The sequence below is a fragment of the Colletotrichum gloeosporioides genome (genome assembly GCF_011800055.1).
Source record: "Colletotrichum gloeosporioides strain Lc1 chromosome Unknown consensus_82, whole genome shotgun sequence".
NCBI classification, from domain to species: Eukaryota; Fungi; Ascomycota; class Sordariomycetes; order Glomerellales; family Glomerellaceae; genus Colletotrichum; species Colletotrichum gloeosporioides.
Window position 1 is genome coordinate 207,266 of NW_025544727.1, and position 15,416 is coordinate 222,681.

At 54.1% G+C, this 15,416-nt stretch overlaps 5 protein-coding genes across 5 annotated transcripts; 3 read left to right on the forward strand and 2 right to left on the reverse strand.

Moving 5' to 3' along the window:
* Nucleotides 1-626: 626 nt before the first annotated feature.
* GCG54_00010031 (putative flavin-containing monooxygenase 1) lies at nt 627-2,454 on the reverse strand (the record flags this gene model as incomplete). The annotated part of the gene is made up of 2 exons (XM_045409964.1): nt 627-1,470; nt 1,523-2,454. The coding sequence occupies 2 exons, from the start codon at nt 2,452-2,454 to the stop codon at nt 627-629; spliced, it is 1,776 nt and encodes a 591-aa protein (XP_045258999.1).
* A 2,480-nt stretch (nt 2,455-4,934) lies between these two features.
* GCG54_00010032 (uncharacterized protein) lies at nt 4,935-5,942 on the forward strand (the record flags this gene model as incomplete). The annotated part of the gene is made up of 1 exon (XM_045409965.1): nt 4,935-5,942. One exon carries the CDS (start codon nt 4,935-4,937, stop codon nt 5,940-5,942), a length of 1,008 nt encoding a protein of 335 aa, XP_045259000.1.
* Nucleotides 5,943-7,204: 1,262 nt separating this feature from the next.
* Nucleotides 7,205-8,209, forward strand: GCG54_00010033 (uncharacterized protein; the record flags this gene model as incomplete). Its single annotated transcript, XM_045409966.1, has 1 exon — nt 7,205-8,209. One exon carries the CDS (start codon nt 7,205-7,207, stop codon nt 8,207-8,209), a length of 1,005 nt encoding a protein of 334 aa, XP_045259001.1.
* Nucleotides 8,210-9,517: 1,308 nt separating this feature from the next.
* GCG54_00010034 (uncharacterized protein) lies at nt 9,518-11,764 on the forward strand (the record flags this gene model as incomplete). Its single annotated transcript, XM_045409967.1, has 1 exon — nt 9,518-11,764. The coding sequence occupies one exon, from the start codon at nt 9,518-9,520 to the stop codon at nt 11,762-11,764; it is 2,247 nt and encodes a 748-aa protein (XP_045259002.1).
* Nucleotides 11,765-13,091: 1,327 nt separating this feature from the next.
* Nucleotides 13,092-14,888, reverse strand: GCG54_00010035 (MFS transporter prlL; the record flags this gene model as incomplete). Its single annotated transcript, XM_045409968.1, has 5 exons — nt 13,092-14,109; nt 14,163-14,204; nt 14,262-14,439; nt 14,492-14,636; nt 14,688-14,888. 5 exons carry the CDS (start codon nt 14,886-14,888, stop codon nt 13,092-13,094), a joined length of 1,584 nt encoding a protein of 527 aa, XP_045259003.1.
* Between the last annotated feature and the right edge of the window lie 528 nt (nt 14,889-15,416).

Here is a 15,416-nt window from a genome sequence, read left to right on the forward strand (position 1 = left end):
CAGGGGCACATCGGCGCACCAGTCAGCGGTCGCGCAGATGATCGCCATTCTCCTACAAAACGGCTTGAATAATCCAGGAGATTTCCCAGCCACTTCAGGCATGCAGAGTTACATGCTGTCTTGTCGGAATGTTCTAGTCTAGATGAAAGACGGATGTGCCGTAAACTAATTCGTGTTGGATGAAGAACCCTTCTTTGGGCCTAAACGCTCTTCTGGACAGAAGAGAATAACGATGCCGAGCGCCTCAGCTTCAGAAACAAAATCTGAAAACAGATAGAAAACATCCCAGAGCTTGAGATTAGAAATTACCAATAGTTATGGGAATTGATATGTACAAACCTTCTACTTCGCCAGGAAGTTTTGGCTGTCGTGGAGCAATCTGTTTTGTGGGATTTCTTGTTAGTATGCACAATTTTCTCAAATGTTCAGCAGCAGCCTTATCTTACTACACGGCTGGTGGTTTGGTTTGAATAACTCAGCCAAAGGACGGGGTCTTCGGTTGGCTACCACGAAGGCAACGAGTTCACTATGGAGCTTACAGCTTCCGTGGGGACTGAAAATCTTGTCCAATCAAAGCCTACAGTGAGTCTGAGCCGAGCTACTATTTATTATGAAGCGCTAGGTGCCTAGGAACTTCCCTTCCCGTATCTTGGATTCTGTGCCATCCACTCCTTCACCATACCGCGATAGTCCACGGGTGTGTAAGATTCCCAGAACTCTGCCCACTTGCTCGGCTTTCTTTGCGTCTGCACGCCAACTTCGCCAAGTAACATATCCCAGTATGGTAATTGATCAAAAACAATATCCGTGTACTGGCGTCCATGTCCATAAGGTGCTCGGTGCTGGGCCCACCTCTGCATGAGCGCAGTTTCCTCGTAGATCTTGCCAGCACGGATGTCCCTGTCGAGAGTCGGAATCTTGCCCTCAAAGTAGGCCAAGGCCCACAAGCATTGGACTTCCAAGCGCATGATGTTGGCCAAGTTGCTGAAGACACCGAGGAAGATGAGCGAGCGGTCATCGTTGGCGGCGAGGCCTGGAGGCGCCATGCCGCGGTACAGACGCCAGGGGCTGTATGATACTTCCACTGAGGCACCGGGATTGAAAGGCTTTGGTTTGGACGAAGTAGGACTCAAGAAAGGACCGTCGAGAAGACGAGGGAAGCGGGCACCAATAGCCTTATCAGCCTTGGCGCTTTGCTCACTCCAGAAGGCGACTTGTTCGGGGCTCATTTCAGAAGTTGGGACACCAAGCTCAGCGTGCAGCGATGCTGGTTCGAAGTTCATGGTAGGCTTGGCAGAAAATCCGGTAGAGGCAACGAGAAGGTCAACTGAGAATGACGTGCCATCGGCGAGATGGACCCTGTGATCTGACAGATGGTCGATGTCTTCGCGGTAGATCTCGACAGTACCGTTACGGACATACTCAAAGAAGTCATCGTCGAAACTCAGGATACCCGATGCGGTACCGTACCTGAACATTCTAATCAGCCTAATGCTCGCGAACTTTGGACGTAGGGACATACCAAAATTGATTCTGCTCCGGCTGGAGCACCTTCGTCTTCTCATGCGTCTGGTACCCACAATCCTTGATCGTATCGTACCGAATTAACTTCCAGAAATTTCTTGAAATAACTCTCCCGATCGCGTTCTCATGGAGAAAGCGCCGGATCCAGGACAAGCCCGACATATCGGGAAACATGTTTGGCGACATGAACGCGACAATTCGTCTCGTCACAAGCCTCTCTCTCCAGACCTTGAACGGGCCGAGCTGTGTAAACGCCGTAAAGACCCACGCCGGGCCCCGCCCCGAGCGGCGGATCACCCAGCGGACCTTGTGTCCGGTCGATGCCGCCAGGTGCACGGAGTCGTATGCGGACTTGCTGCCACCGAGCACCGCGACCGTCTGGATATCGGGGTCTTCGAACAGTTCTTTGCGCGGTCCGAGGTTCGAGGAGTGGATCATCGGTGCGTTGAATTCTTCGGATCCTGCAATCTCGGGCATGTGCGGGACGGTGAGCACGCCGGTCGCGACGATGAGACGGTTGCACGAGATCGTCTTCGCCTCGCCGTTCTCCTCGACATCGATGTACCATTCGGCGTTGTCCGGGCGGGTGATACGGTTCACCATGGTATTCAGCTGGATCTTGTCGTAGACACCAAAGTGCTTGGCGTACGACACCAGGTACTTGTGCATAACCTCCCCAGGAACATGCTGCTTCTCTTTGAGGCCATATTTCTCGAGGTCCATAGGGAAGTCGGAGAAGTCGATCGACGTCGTGAAGTTGTTCGTCTTCAGGTTCGGATAGATCTGCTCCTGCGACCAGACCCCGCCGACGGAGGCACGGCCATCGACAAGCAAAATGTCGGATGATGGATCGCGCTGAAGAAGCGTCTTTGCAGCGCAGAGACCGCTCGGCCCGGCGCCGATGATGAGGGTGTCGACCGTAGGCGCCATCTTGCGTTCTCGATCAGCAGCCTTCAAAAAGTCGTTGAAGAAATGCAGCCCGCGGGTGTCAGAACAGGTCCATGGTTGATCGTATGAAGGGAACCCAACCTGATTTAAATCGAACTCGGCAACGGCGGGATGTTACACAACAGCCCAAGAATACGGCACTACGGGAAGCCTCCCCGCGCGGCGAGGAGAGTTTGGGCACTGTGAACTCTGCCGAATTGCCGTCCACGGATAGTGGCTGGCCACCCCGCCAATTCTGGTTATCTACACGTCGCACAGCGTTGCGCACACAGGCTATCCGAGAACTATGTGAAGGCTCGGAGACATTGCAACTGGCAGCATTGTGCCGAGCTGAGGTGACTACCGTGTCAGGAGCTGAAGCTAGCATCGAATACGGCATGGAAGCACACCTAAGCTGACGGAACGTCAAAGGTCCAGCCACGCGGTATCCAATCACCGCGCCGCCTTCGCCTTTCAGGGAGACGCCACGAAGGATTCTTGGCTTCGGCGCTAGCTTAACAGAAAACGCGTTGTCTCAATTACCATGTTACGCGAATTTGCCGATGCGGGACATGGAGAGAAAGGAGGCGGGTTTAGGCGGCGAGACGGCAGTGCCTATCAGGCTGTAAAGGGCCCAGAACTGCAGAAGCGAGCTGCGCTACTGCACAGCGTGCCAGCTGATTGGGATTATTGCGGCTGATGTGAGCTGGCTTTGTGGTCTAGGTCATTTTCGGCGAGGCTTTCTAGACTGATGTGGTTAGGGTGTTGCGAGGATTGGGAATGGTTGGGGCTGCGGAGATAACGTGGCTGCGCGTGCTGGCGAGCTCGAGGTCCGTTCTAGATGGGTGAAACTTGCACGTTCCTCTCGACCGTCCGGTCTTTTGAGCTAGAGTATGGGCTGTAAGCACCGGCTTGAACTCTGTGTGGTTCACTGGTGCCTGGTTGGTTGGTCGCTGGCGCAGGTCGTCGAATTTCACGATAACTGTCGCAAAAGCTGCTCACACTAAGTACGATGTAAGCGGCTGGTTGAATCCTTCACGATGCATCGCAGGTGTTGTGACTGGTTGTTCTCAACACGATGGATTTCGAAGGTCCGGCCCGTTTGCATTGTCTGACCTCAGTTGGAAGGATGAATTGAGCCGGGAGGTTGGAAGTAAAAATGCATATTGAGCCTGTGCATCCTTCGCTTCGATGCCCGTCGTAGTCGTGACACGTATAACATTTTGGGGTAATGTCTCGGCAAGTCTAATTACACATAGATGAAAGACTGTGTCCAGTTGATTAACGAAACTCTGCCATAATGCCGTGATGAGGTAAACCCGGCGTTTTGATGCAGTGCGCACCTCGGTATTCAATTACAAAGCCATTTAAACTCGACTCGAAATGATTGTGAAGTCTGATTACGATGAGAAGTGGATATTCACGGGCGTGTGACCGGATACAACTTGTTGGGGTATTGTCGCGAGGCGTTCGTTTAAAGACTCTTGGGAAGCGCTCTCCATAGCTGATGATCGCGCAATTTTCATACAAGACACTCTCGCTATGCATAATCCCTTCATGAGGTCTCTGTTGTCGCGGTCGAGTGAAGCTAGCAAAGTTAAGATGACGGTGGCATAAGGAACACCTCCTCTAGGCAGGAGCCGCTATGAATGACTACTCTCGACCCGTGTATATCTAGTCATGCCGTAAATAGCGAAGTTCGTGAATTGCGGTTTTTAGGACTTGGCATAGCATTTATGGCCACGGTCTATGTTCTTATGAAGAGCCAACGTTTACGTGATATGAGCTGCGATTCCATTCTTACACCAGTGTAATAGCGTGGATGGTAGCTTTGCCGCCAGTTTAGTCTCTTCGCCCCTCGATAGCATGCAGACAATAGAATCGCAGGTTTGCATTGGCAGTCTATCTTCGTTGATCATTTTTCGGCATATGACGAGAATAATTAGGACGAGTGAGTTTCAAGTCGGTAGACACTTTGTCATGATCATAGATACCATCCGGGTACATTTGCTTCGTGGCCGCAAAAACCTGGATAACATCATTCAAGCCCATTTTCATTCTTGAACACCTTTCTAGTTGGAACCCACTTCAAATGACTGCTTTAAATTCGGAGATCTCTTCGCTAATGGAGCTTAGAATTCCAAGATCATACCTAGGGTCCCCAATTTCGACATCGAAATACTCTTCGCCGAACTCGATATGAACACAAGATGGAGTGTTTTGAGAATATCTCCAAAACATCTAAAGAAACAGGACCGCGTCCATTATGTGCCGAAACTGCGCCCGCTGGCTCCCGATCCGAACAGGCGAGAAATGACGACGCGGCCAAGTGGGTGGCTGCGGTAAGAAGGGCTCTCGCAAGTATTCCTGCTTCATCGTCAAACATCTCAGGTACATCGACAGGGGGTGACGAAGTTCCGCTAGAGTCTTTAATCAGTCTGGCTCACAATCATGGCACAACGGCAATAGCGCCGTTCTCGAGCATGTTACCTGATGAAAACAAGGTCCGCCTTTCCTGGTTTCCTCTCAAGGGCGAGTTACTTCCCATACCTCACGGCAACGTGGTCGACATACGACACGAATCCGAACCGAAGACAAAAATGATGCAAATCTCGAAGCTGCCCTTCGAGATACAGGATACAATATTCGAGATGGGAACGTCGATGATCATCTACGCAATCCACGTGGCTGTGAAAGATGTCGCGCTCTATGTTCGCCATAACAGCGACAGTTACATAAACATTTCTTCCAATGAACAAATGGTCCAGGACATAGCAGAGTCTTGTCCTCTAGCATACACCTGCAGCCGTTCCCGTGCCGCCGTATTCAGAAGACTACATCGCCTGGCCCATAAACAAAGACCGGTAATCCGGTTCGCGATCCTCGAGGATATTCACATCACCATCAGGTTAAGAGACATGGTGAATAATCGAAACCACTTCACTGCATGTTCCGACTCGGATGAGGAAGATCCCAACATGTGTTTGAGACTGCCTAGCATTTGCCTGTACGAAAGCCCCTCTGTACCGGTCGCAGACTTGGAGGACTGGTATACTACACTGCCCGCCTTCCTCGAAAACAAAGTAGATCGTGTCGACGCCGAATGGTGGTGGGACAGAGACACTGGAATAGCTAGGGTGTCTCCTTTGTTGGGAAAATTCATGCATAGCTTCCCCCGGGCAACGCATTTCACCATCACGCCGCGTCTACCTTTCATGCTGAGTGCGCAACCCGCCACACCAGGCATTGTGGACAGCAAACACCGCTTGCAAAAGCTTGGGGCTGTGGAAGAAGAACTTGAGGTCTTGAAGCTGAGGGAGGCGGAGAGATATAGATATCTACAACGCCGCCTGATGTCTCTATGGGAGCAGGAGGGTTGGACCACGATGGCGGCCTACGCGACGAAGGATTTCCCGTTACCCATATTCGAGTTCAACCATAAGGTGAGAAACCCGCGTGGCGATCCATGTTATCTCGTAAAGACTCATTGAGATTGATTCGATGCTAATGGTATGTAGAGAACATCACTTTATGGGTATCGCAAATAGCTATCTGTTGCGGTGGTCTAAATATTACGTGGGAGGAGGTGGGAGAAGACTCAAGGAAATGGCCGCCAGTTGGACGAGATGCATAGAACTTGGGCAATCGCTAATATTGTAATTAAGCTGTAAATATCAAGACGGGAACTATTGTCTTGGTCCATCCCTCAAGATTTTCGCGATGCTCAAGTCACCTTCCGCGCAATTGAAACTTCCGGACCTATATCGGGAAACCTGTATGATGTTTTCGCCTTATGAATGGGTCCAGCTGGCTCGCTAGTCGAGGTTCTGTTACTTGCAATTCTCCTGTAATGAAATCTCCATGATGGGTGTGCTAGAAACTCTCTCCACGTAACGTTATTCGTAGTGAAATTCAAAGGATTGATGGATCAATCATGAACTCTGCATTTCCCAGTAGCATATTGCAAGAGGCCAGTGGGCGTTTCTCAACTCAACATGAAGGTTCCAGTCATATCGGAAATTCAAATCTTCTGTCTCAGGTGACTTAATTTCGTGAAACAACATCAAGGATTCCGTACATCCAGGTGTTTGCCGTGTATGATGATCACATTTTTCCAGAAACCTAAAATACTGCAATTCGAGTCCACTGATAATTATCAATCCGTAATTACCTTGATTAGTATTGTCCATCTCCGAGGCGCGTGCACTACTGTATATCAGTCGTGACACTCACCAAAGCTCAGAATACCATGACCAACATACAATTCTGACCTCGACAGTCAACACTTGATCGCCATTTATCAAAGTCACTTCAACTGGAACATGAGAAAATCTATGAAAGGCCAAACCATCGCTACAACAGCAAAACCTCGTCCGTCGTACCTCGAAGCGTCCCGCGGTAGTGACGACTCCTCTCAATATGGAGGGGCAAGCGATGTGGTGAAATGGGTGGCTATGATGAGAAGACTAACTGGCAGCATCCCCGCAACTCCATTTGCGCCAAAGATTCCTAGCACATCAACAGTGGAAAACAAATCCCCGCCGGAGGTATCCCACAGCGTGTTCCACGATCATGACGCATTTTCGATAGCGCCATTCGCCAGCATGGTCACAACACCGTGGGGTCATCCAGATGCGATGCGGAAGACACACTTACCAAGGCGCACCGCGGGCTCTCCTGATTACGATCCTCCACTCATTCCTGTGCCCGAAGCACTGGATGTAACCAACACACAACGGCTACCGAACCGACGATGAAGATGATACAGATCAGTAAACTCCCCTTTGAGATACAAAATGCCATTTTTGAGCTTGGAACATCAATGCTCCTCTATGCAATTAATATGAACGAACGCGACGCCGAAGCTTGCTGCTATCAAGACAGACGGTCTTTCGGGCATCCCCAAGACAAGTTCCTATCTAGCGACGAGGTTGTGACGGAGATCGCAAATTCATGTCCTCTAGCATACACTTGCCGCCGTTCTCGCGCGGCTGTGTACAAGACGCTGCATCGTTTGATGCAGGCATCGTTCGAGAGTAGCAATCGCGCTCCCAACGCCGGAATCTCAATACTCAAGTACATCCAAGTCACTGTCAGAATTGGCAATCTGGTGGCAAAAGAGGCCATGAAGCGCGAATCAGAAAGCCCTTCGGAGAAACAATGCCGGAATCCGGAGGGGAAACATGGCGGCGACGCCATGTATTGCAATTGCCCCAGGTGCGAAGGGAGCATTGAGACAGGGCTAGACAGGATTGTGGGACTTCGCAGTAGATGGCTTTACGACAACCCACTGATTACAGTCACTGTCGTGCGGAGTCGGTGTGCTGAGATTCCCCATTATCTCATGGAGTACGTGAACCGTATTGATACTGAATGGTGGTTCAATAGGCACAAGAACGCATGCGTAGCTTCGGATGTCCTGCGGACGAGCTTCGGTATGATGTTTCATCAGGCGCGTCACCTCACGATCACTCCATGCATGCCTCTTATGTCGGCTGCACAGCCCGGCAACAAACTAGATATTGTGAAGGGGAGATATTGGCTCCGAAATTCATGGACCGATCCCGAAGAGATTGCAATGGCGAGATTAAGACAGTGGAAGACATATGACGGCATAGTACAAGAGCTGTGTGAGGACGAAATCGTGTGGGTGCGTTTTGCAAGATTCTTTTATTCTTATCACTTGGAAATGTACGTGACGGAGTCCTTTCCGCTTCCAATATTCGAGATTGTAACTACGGAGAAACAGGCTGGATAGATCGTACGTAATTTGAAAAGAGATTTCTGAACTGCGAAGCGATACAACGGACTACGAAGTGTGTGATTGAAATCCGGAACACGATCTTACTTTCATATTGTAATCGTCAACACAATGATCGCATGATATTCTTGTTGTGACGGCTGGACAGTCTCACATACTTAGATTTGACCCACCCCTATCCACTTTGCGGACTTTGTAAAATAATTCACCGCAAGTTACATCGACCTGGAGCCCAAACCGCTAAAACTAAACATCACCACCGCTCGCCAGGACAAAAAGATGGACGAACAGGGAATCGAACCCTGGACCACTCACATGCTAAGCGAGTATTATACCACTAACCCATTCGCCCAAGGGTTGATTTCGCCCGGACTTGAACCGGAGACCTTCAGTGGAACACTGGNACCGGAGACCTTCAGTGTGTTAGACTGACGTGATAACCAACTACACCACGAAACCATTTGTTGTTGATGAACGCATAGAAAAGAGGGAATTTGATTCTCTGCGGGGAGGGTCGTGGAGATGTGTGTGGTGGAGAGAGGGTTGAAGCGAAGCGGATCCAAAGGGGGGTTGAGGGGTGGTGCGGGTCGATGCAGGGTGTCATCCAATGACGGGCTGCCTTAGCGTGGACAGGGCATTTGGGAGAGGGAATCGAGAAAACAACAATCGCGTCTGGCTTTCAGATGCGCATTCAATCCAGAGGCCAGGACATCCGCAGTTGCAAGGCGCAAAGCATCGTTGTGGTGAATTTCGGTCAATCTGTGCTGCTCCCAAGCTCTGGCTTCAACACCCAGCAACCTAACCCGTTGCCATGAGAAATCCATCTCAAACCCAGTGGCAAAGTTTCAGCTGAGCCAATAATCGCGTCAAAACCACCAACTCGCGACTCTCAACCCCAACGACGTTCCAAGCGTGCCCAACGCGCCACACAATCGCAAAGTCGCGATCCAAACAGCCGCATTTCGCAAACGGCGTCGGGGTTGTTTGGCGGCGCGCGGCAGCAGCGAAAACGATTGGCTGCCGCGGGTGCGGGTCGCGGCGGCGGGCGGGGCCGATTTGCGGTCTGGTGGGGCACGCTAGGCCGCGATAGGAAATGAGTAAACAATGGTAGCGATAACAACTCTCAGCACCACGGCTCGATCAACATTGCAAGCGACAAGGGAGAGAGATCACCAGGCCCGTTTAATAGGTCGTGAAACCCGGTGTTGGTCGGTCTGACTTGCATCTTTCTTGCATACCACGTTCTGTCATTTGTGAAATTTGTCTGGTCAATTGCGTTCGTTTGAGTTGGAAACGGTGGTCACGATGTCTAGCGATGAGCTTCCACTTGCGCTGCGGCGCGCGCGTCGAAGCGCAGCCGGAGCTCCCTCCGCTGCCTCGGCTTCGGTGTCATCGCCAGTATCAACACCACACAGAGCATCCAAGAGAAAAGTGCGCTTCTCAGACCCAGGCCCTGTCTCGACACCACGGACGACATCCCGCCTGTCTTCCACCGGCCTCACCCCCATGATCCGTCGCACAACCCTCAACAAGGCAACCCCGAGCACCTCGCGCCGGCACTCGGCCCCCGTCTCCCGCACACCCTCCGGCAGCGGCGGCACACCTGCATCCGACCTCCCGCACAGCGGCGAGGTCCACTTCCTCCCCCTCCGCCAGGTCCTCGACGGCCGCGTCCAGCGCCGCATCCGGCGCAACGGCCTCAGCGAGGAGATGAACACCATCACCGCCGAGAAACGCCGGCGCGCGCAGGAGACCAAGGCGGAGATCGACGGCTTGAAGGCCCAGCTCAAGGAGAAGGACGCCGAGATCTACGAGCTGCAGAACGCGACCATCGTGATTGACATGGAGCGCATCTGGGGGCTTGAGAGGGAGGTCGAGACGCTGAAGGAGCAGCTGTCGAATCGCTCCGGAGTGAGAGGGCAGAGCTGCTATGACTGGACGCTCGCGGCGAGGGGTCCTTATGTGGATGATTACATGGAGACGGACACCATCGAGGCGGAGTCCGTTGTGGGCGAGAGGATGCTGGCTGAAGAGACTGCCTTTGGAGACGCGACAATGGCGGAGTTTGTGTGCGGTACCCCCACGAGGGTGAGGTCTTCGTTCCTCACTCCGCCGCTCACGAGTCCGGTCGCCGAGGGCCCGATGACACCGTCATCTCATAGAGGATCCATCGCGCCTCCGTCACATTGCAATGCCGGCGTGCAAACCTCGTTCCGCGACACAGAAAAGGACTCCCTCCAAGAGGAACTCACCTCCCTTCGCGTCGAGATGTCAAAACTCACAAACACGCTCGAATCCTACACCTCCCTCACCACCCGCCTCTCAGACCGGCTATCAGCCTTCACCCCCTCCGCCACTGGCGACTCTGAACCCTTGCAAACAATCGAAGAGCAAGTCACCCACCTCCTCCGCACAGTCTCAGACCGCACCGCCGCCCTCCTCGACCTTAACAGTTCCCTAAGCGACCTCGGCTTCCCGGGCTCCGACGCCTCCGAAATCATCACCTCCCTCGCCGCCTCCCTCCGCACCGCGCGCCTCGAGCTGGAATACCTCACCCCGGGCGAAATCACCCTCCCCCTCTCCTCCCACGGCGCCGAGGTCCTCGACCTCCTCCTCACCCGCCTCCGCGACCTCGCCAAGCGCGGGAAAGAGGACGAGGCCGCCATCGACGAGTACCACCAGCTCGAGCTCTCCCTGCGCCAGCAGCTCGGCGCGCGCGTCGCCGCGATGGACAGCCTCAACGAGGACCTCGCGCGCGCCAAGGCGCAGCTGGCGCAGAAGGACGCCGCCGCCGCGGAGCTGCGCGTCAGCGTGGACCGGCTCAAGGGCGCGGTGAACGGGTACATCCGCGACGTGATGGAGCTCGAGGGCGTGATTGGCAAGATGGAGGGGGAGAACCGCGACGCGATGGCGACGAAGGACGCGCAGATCGAGGTTGGGCGGCGGGTGCTAAGGAGCAAGGAGGATGTGATTGCGCAGCTGGAGGGGAAGCTGGCTGATGCGGTGGCGCAGACGAAGGCGTTCCGGAGGAGGCTTGACGAGAGCGAGGAGGGGAGGGTGAGGGAGGTTGCATCGGTGAATCGGCGCAGCGGGCAGGCTCTGGCGGTGCGCGATGCGCGTGTCGCGGAGCTGAGGGAGGAGGTGGAGAGGGTGAATGAGAGTTTGAGGGCTGCGCATGAGAGCATTAAGAATCTGAGGATCGAGAAGAAGGGGCTGGAGGGGAAGATGGCGGAGGAGAGGGTTGGTGCGAAGAAGGTTATTGACCAGATGAAGGCGGAGCTGGAGAGGGTTGTGAGCATGAGCAGGGAGTTCTTGGCGGATGAGGTTGAGGAGTCGACGACGCCGACTAGTACGCCGCCGAGGGCGGCAGGCCGGACGCCGAAGAAGGTGATGGAGCCGGCGGCGGGTGTGTCAAAGTCGCCGCTTGCGGGCGGGACTGTTGTGAAGAAGGGGCTGCTTTCCGGGGAGCTGGTAACGAGAGTATCCGGGAGGAAGAGGAGAAAGCATGACAGCGGCCTAGGGTTCTTGGACGAAGATGAGGTCGATGCATGAGACGGCATAACTTGATGCATGTACATATAGGTCGGGGACGGCGTTTAGGCGCGTGTTCATTCGTTTGCCGCATTGTCTACGGCGCTTTTCTTTTGTCTGCAAGTTAACAATAGGTGTTGGAATGCCCTGAAACCAAATTTATTCAGTAACTTATCGAGACCATGGTTGAAGAATGCGGCTTGCGTCGGTGGCTGCGGCCCCACATCTCCGTGTGACTGGCCGCTTACCGCGCCGACCCTCCGGGATGCGCGCATGTTCTTCAGATTTCATCAGAAAATGGTCTATCTGACGCATGACCTCATCAGACCATCTATGAACATCTATAGCTAGACATCCGTTCAGAATTGGCGGGGGTTGGAGCGTAAACGCTCGCAGCCGTCGCTGTACGACCGTTTTCGTCCCATCACCACAGCATCCACATTTCAACGCTGCAACATCCCGAATCCGTCCTACACCAGCCGCGAGCCTCGACAACGGGTCGTACAATAAAGCCAGCCACCCCAACCTCAATTCTTCCATGGCTAATTCTCATAATTATCAGAAAAAAGCTCCCAATCTCCTTGAATACCCAAAACTTCTTTCATCATGACAAACACAAGCGAAACACTCCCGGTTCACCCGGAACCTCCGGTCGTAAACGACACGAGCGAGACTCTTCCAGCTCATCCTGAACCTCCTGTCATAACCGAGCCAAGCGAGACTCTCCCGGTTCACCCTGAGCCCCCTGTCATAAACGACGCAATGCTCCCCCCAAAACCTCAATTCGTGCGCGAAATCGAGCGCACCAGACCGGCGTCGCTCCCTCCCAATCCTCCGCCATATTCCCACGCAATCAGCACCGCGCCGCCATCATCATGCAATATCCCGGCGCCTCCTAACAACACCTACTTCGCCCAAATTTGCAGACGCGAGCGCGAGAATGCGCTGCCCGTTTACGAATTCGATAAGGAACGTCCAAGAACTATGGACAGTCAGAGGAGCTTCTATGCTCGGAGTTTCAGACAAGAGCTGGCCGTCGAGGCGCGCAACCGCCGGAGGAAGTTTGACTGTATCGCTGCGGTGGTTGTTGCGTTGATCTTGATGGGGTGTGCTGGGACTTTGGCTGCTGTTTTGGTATCGGCGAGAGACAGATGATGTGTACTGCGTCAGGATGTTGGTGGAGTCACTGGGTGTTCCGAACTTGTAGTTTTGAGCGAAGCAAGGTGTTTACCAGGAAAGCGTAATGGTATTGGGTATACGAGCAGATATGGGTGTCAAAAGCAGAGCTACAAAAAGCAATAATCACAATCTTCCTTCCAACGCTCGCAGCAACTTCCGCTCCTGTTGCTCACAGCACATACTTGAACAGCGGCGACCTGTCTCCCATCTTGAACAGCTCCGCCTCGGTGTACTTCTCCTTTGCCTCATCCGCAATCCTGGCCTTCTTCGCGTTGGCGACCTTGTAGCTCCACTCGAGAAGCAGAGCAACGATCAGTCCACTGCCGCCAAACGCCAAACTCAGCCCGAAGCCGGTGTGGTACTTTGGCTTCTCGCTCTCGAGATACATGAAGCTTCCCACGATGCCGCCGACGTTTCCGACGCAGTTCATCAGCGCGATACCAATCGCTCGTCGAGACGCCGGGGCGATGTTGTTCGCATTCCAGGACGCCGCGGCGGCTTGGATAGGGTAGATACCGATCACGGCCAGCACGACGGAGAAGTACGCCACGCCCTTCTTCTCCTCCAATGCACCGTTCAGTGACAGAATGATAGAGTACCCCACCGCCACGATCGCCAGCGGGATAGCAAGGAACGGCATGCGCCAGAAGAACCGATCGGACACCTTGGCGAAGCTCACGGCAGAGATGGCCGCCGCCACATACGGCGGCGCGCTCAGCAGCTGCGCCTGCGTATTCGCGAACCCCATCGCCTTGGTGATGGTCGGCAGCGTGAACTTGATGCCGTACGACAGCGCGCTCTGGCACAGCAGGAAGTACGCCTGCACGTAGATGCGCCAGTTGGTCAGGTTCATCCTGAGGTCATGCCAGTTGACCTTGCGGTCCGAGTCCTCGTCGCGCGAGCCGCCGCCCTGCTTGATGAAGATGGAGAGCTCGAGGTAGCGGATCTCCTCGGGGTCGAGCCAGCGCGTGGAGAGGGTGGGCGTGTCGATGAGGAGGAAGAAGCAGGTGACGCCGAGGCAGACGGTGGCGAGGCCCTCGAGGATGAAGATCCAGCGCCAGCCTTCGAGGCCGGCGACGCCGTCCATCTCGGCGATGGCGGCGGCGAGGAGGCCGGAGAAGGCGCCCGAGAGGGCGGAGGCGCAGTAGAAGTAGGAGATGCGGACGGAGAGGTCGCTGGGCATGTACCTGGGCTGGTGTGAGCGGGGGTGGGGGTTGGTGATGGGGAGGGTGTGGCTTACCAGTATGAGCAGAGGTAGATGGCACCAGGGAAGAAACCGGCCCTGAGAGGGATTGGTTAGTACATGAGCTCTGGAGGCGAACGGGTCGGAGGATCTTACTCGAAGATTCCAAGAAGAATGCGGGTAACCATCAAGCCGGCAAAGTTACGAACGAGACCAGTGCATGTCATGACGATACCCCAGCAGAGAGTGAGGGTGCCCAGGTATGTGGAGGGGCGCTTGACTTTCTTGAGGATGATGTTGCTAGGGACTTCGAAGAGGACGTAGGGGATGAAGACTGTGGCACTATGGTCAGCTAAGTTGAGGCGTGACTGTGTCGGGATACTCACAGATGGATAGAACGGTGTTGTACTGCACGCCAGACATGCCCAAATCCTCGACCATGCCCTCGATCTTGGCATTTCCGATGTTGGCGCGGTCAATGTGGCAGATGAGATACAACAGAGCCAACATGGGGATCAGTCGTTTGTCGACCTGTATCAAGTCAGTATTCGAACAAGGTAACCAGACATCGACTCATCATACCTTGTGGAAGACCTTCTTCCGCGACTCCTCGGGGTAGTTGTTGTAAAAGTCCGCATCCTCAGTGCTCAAACCGAACACACGGTAGGGTCCAATCTCAATAGCCTCAGGGACCTTCTCAAGATGCGTCTCGCCAGATGGTCTGTGATGTACAGCCTCGACCTCGCTCTTCTCAAGCGAGCTCCTCAGAGCGTTCATAGCCATTTTGACGGTAGTGTTCGCGGCGCACACAGAAAGATGACGATACCTCAAAGGACTGAAGTTGGAAGAAACTGACTCGCCTGCCGGGCCACGTCGAAACAAGCTTGCCTCGGTGTTCAAGTTCGCACACACAGACCAGAACCAGAATTCTGCCCAAGTTATATCTGGCCGGGACCACCTTATAACCAAAAGCCCAAAGTCCAAACTGCGGAGAACCCGTCCGTCCCCACCGGCCCCAAAACCGCGGAGAAGCTCCAAACCACCGCCCATCTCGCTCGCTCGCCCACTAAAACCCCAGATGGATCCAATCCACCCCCGGACTTGGCAGTTTGCGGGGTGCGGGGAAAACGAGTTCGTCTCAGCAAGCAACGCGAGGGAGGCTGGGACCGCCGCGAAGGAGGATCTCAATTAGCGGACGGAAAAGGGACGCCCTCCTTTGCCAAGCTTATCCGTGGTCGTATCCGTCATGTCCGTCGCGCGAGTTCAGCGTCGCATTGCAGATGGCGCGTCGAACGATTGGGCGCGGTGGCA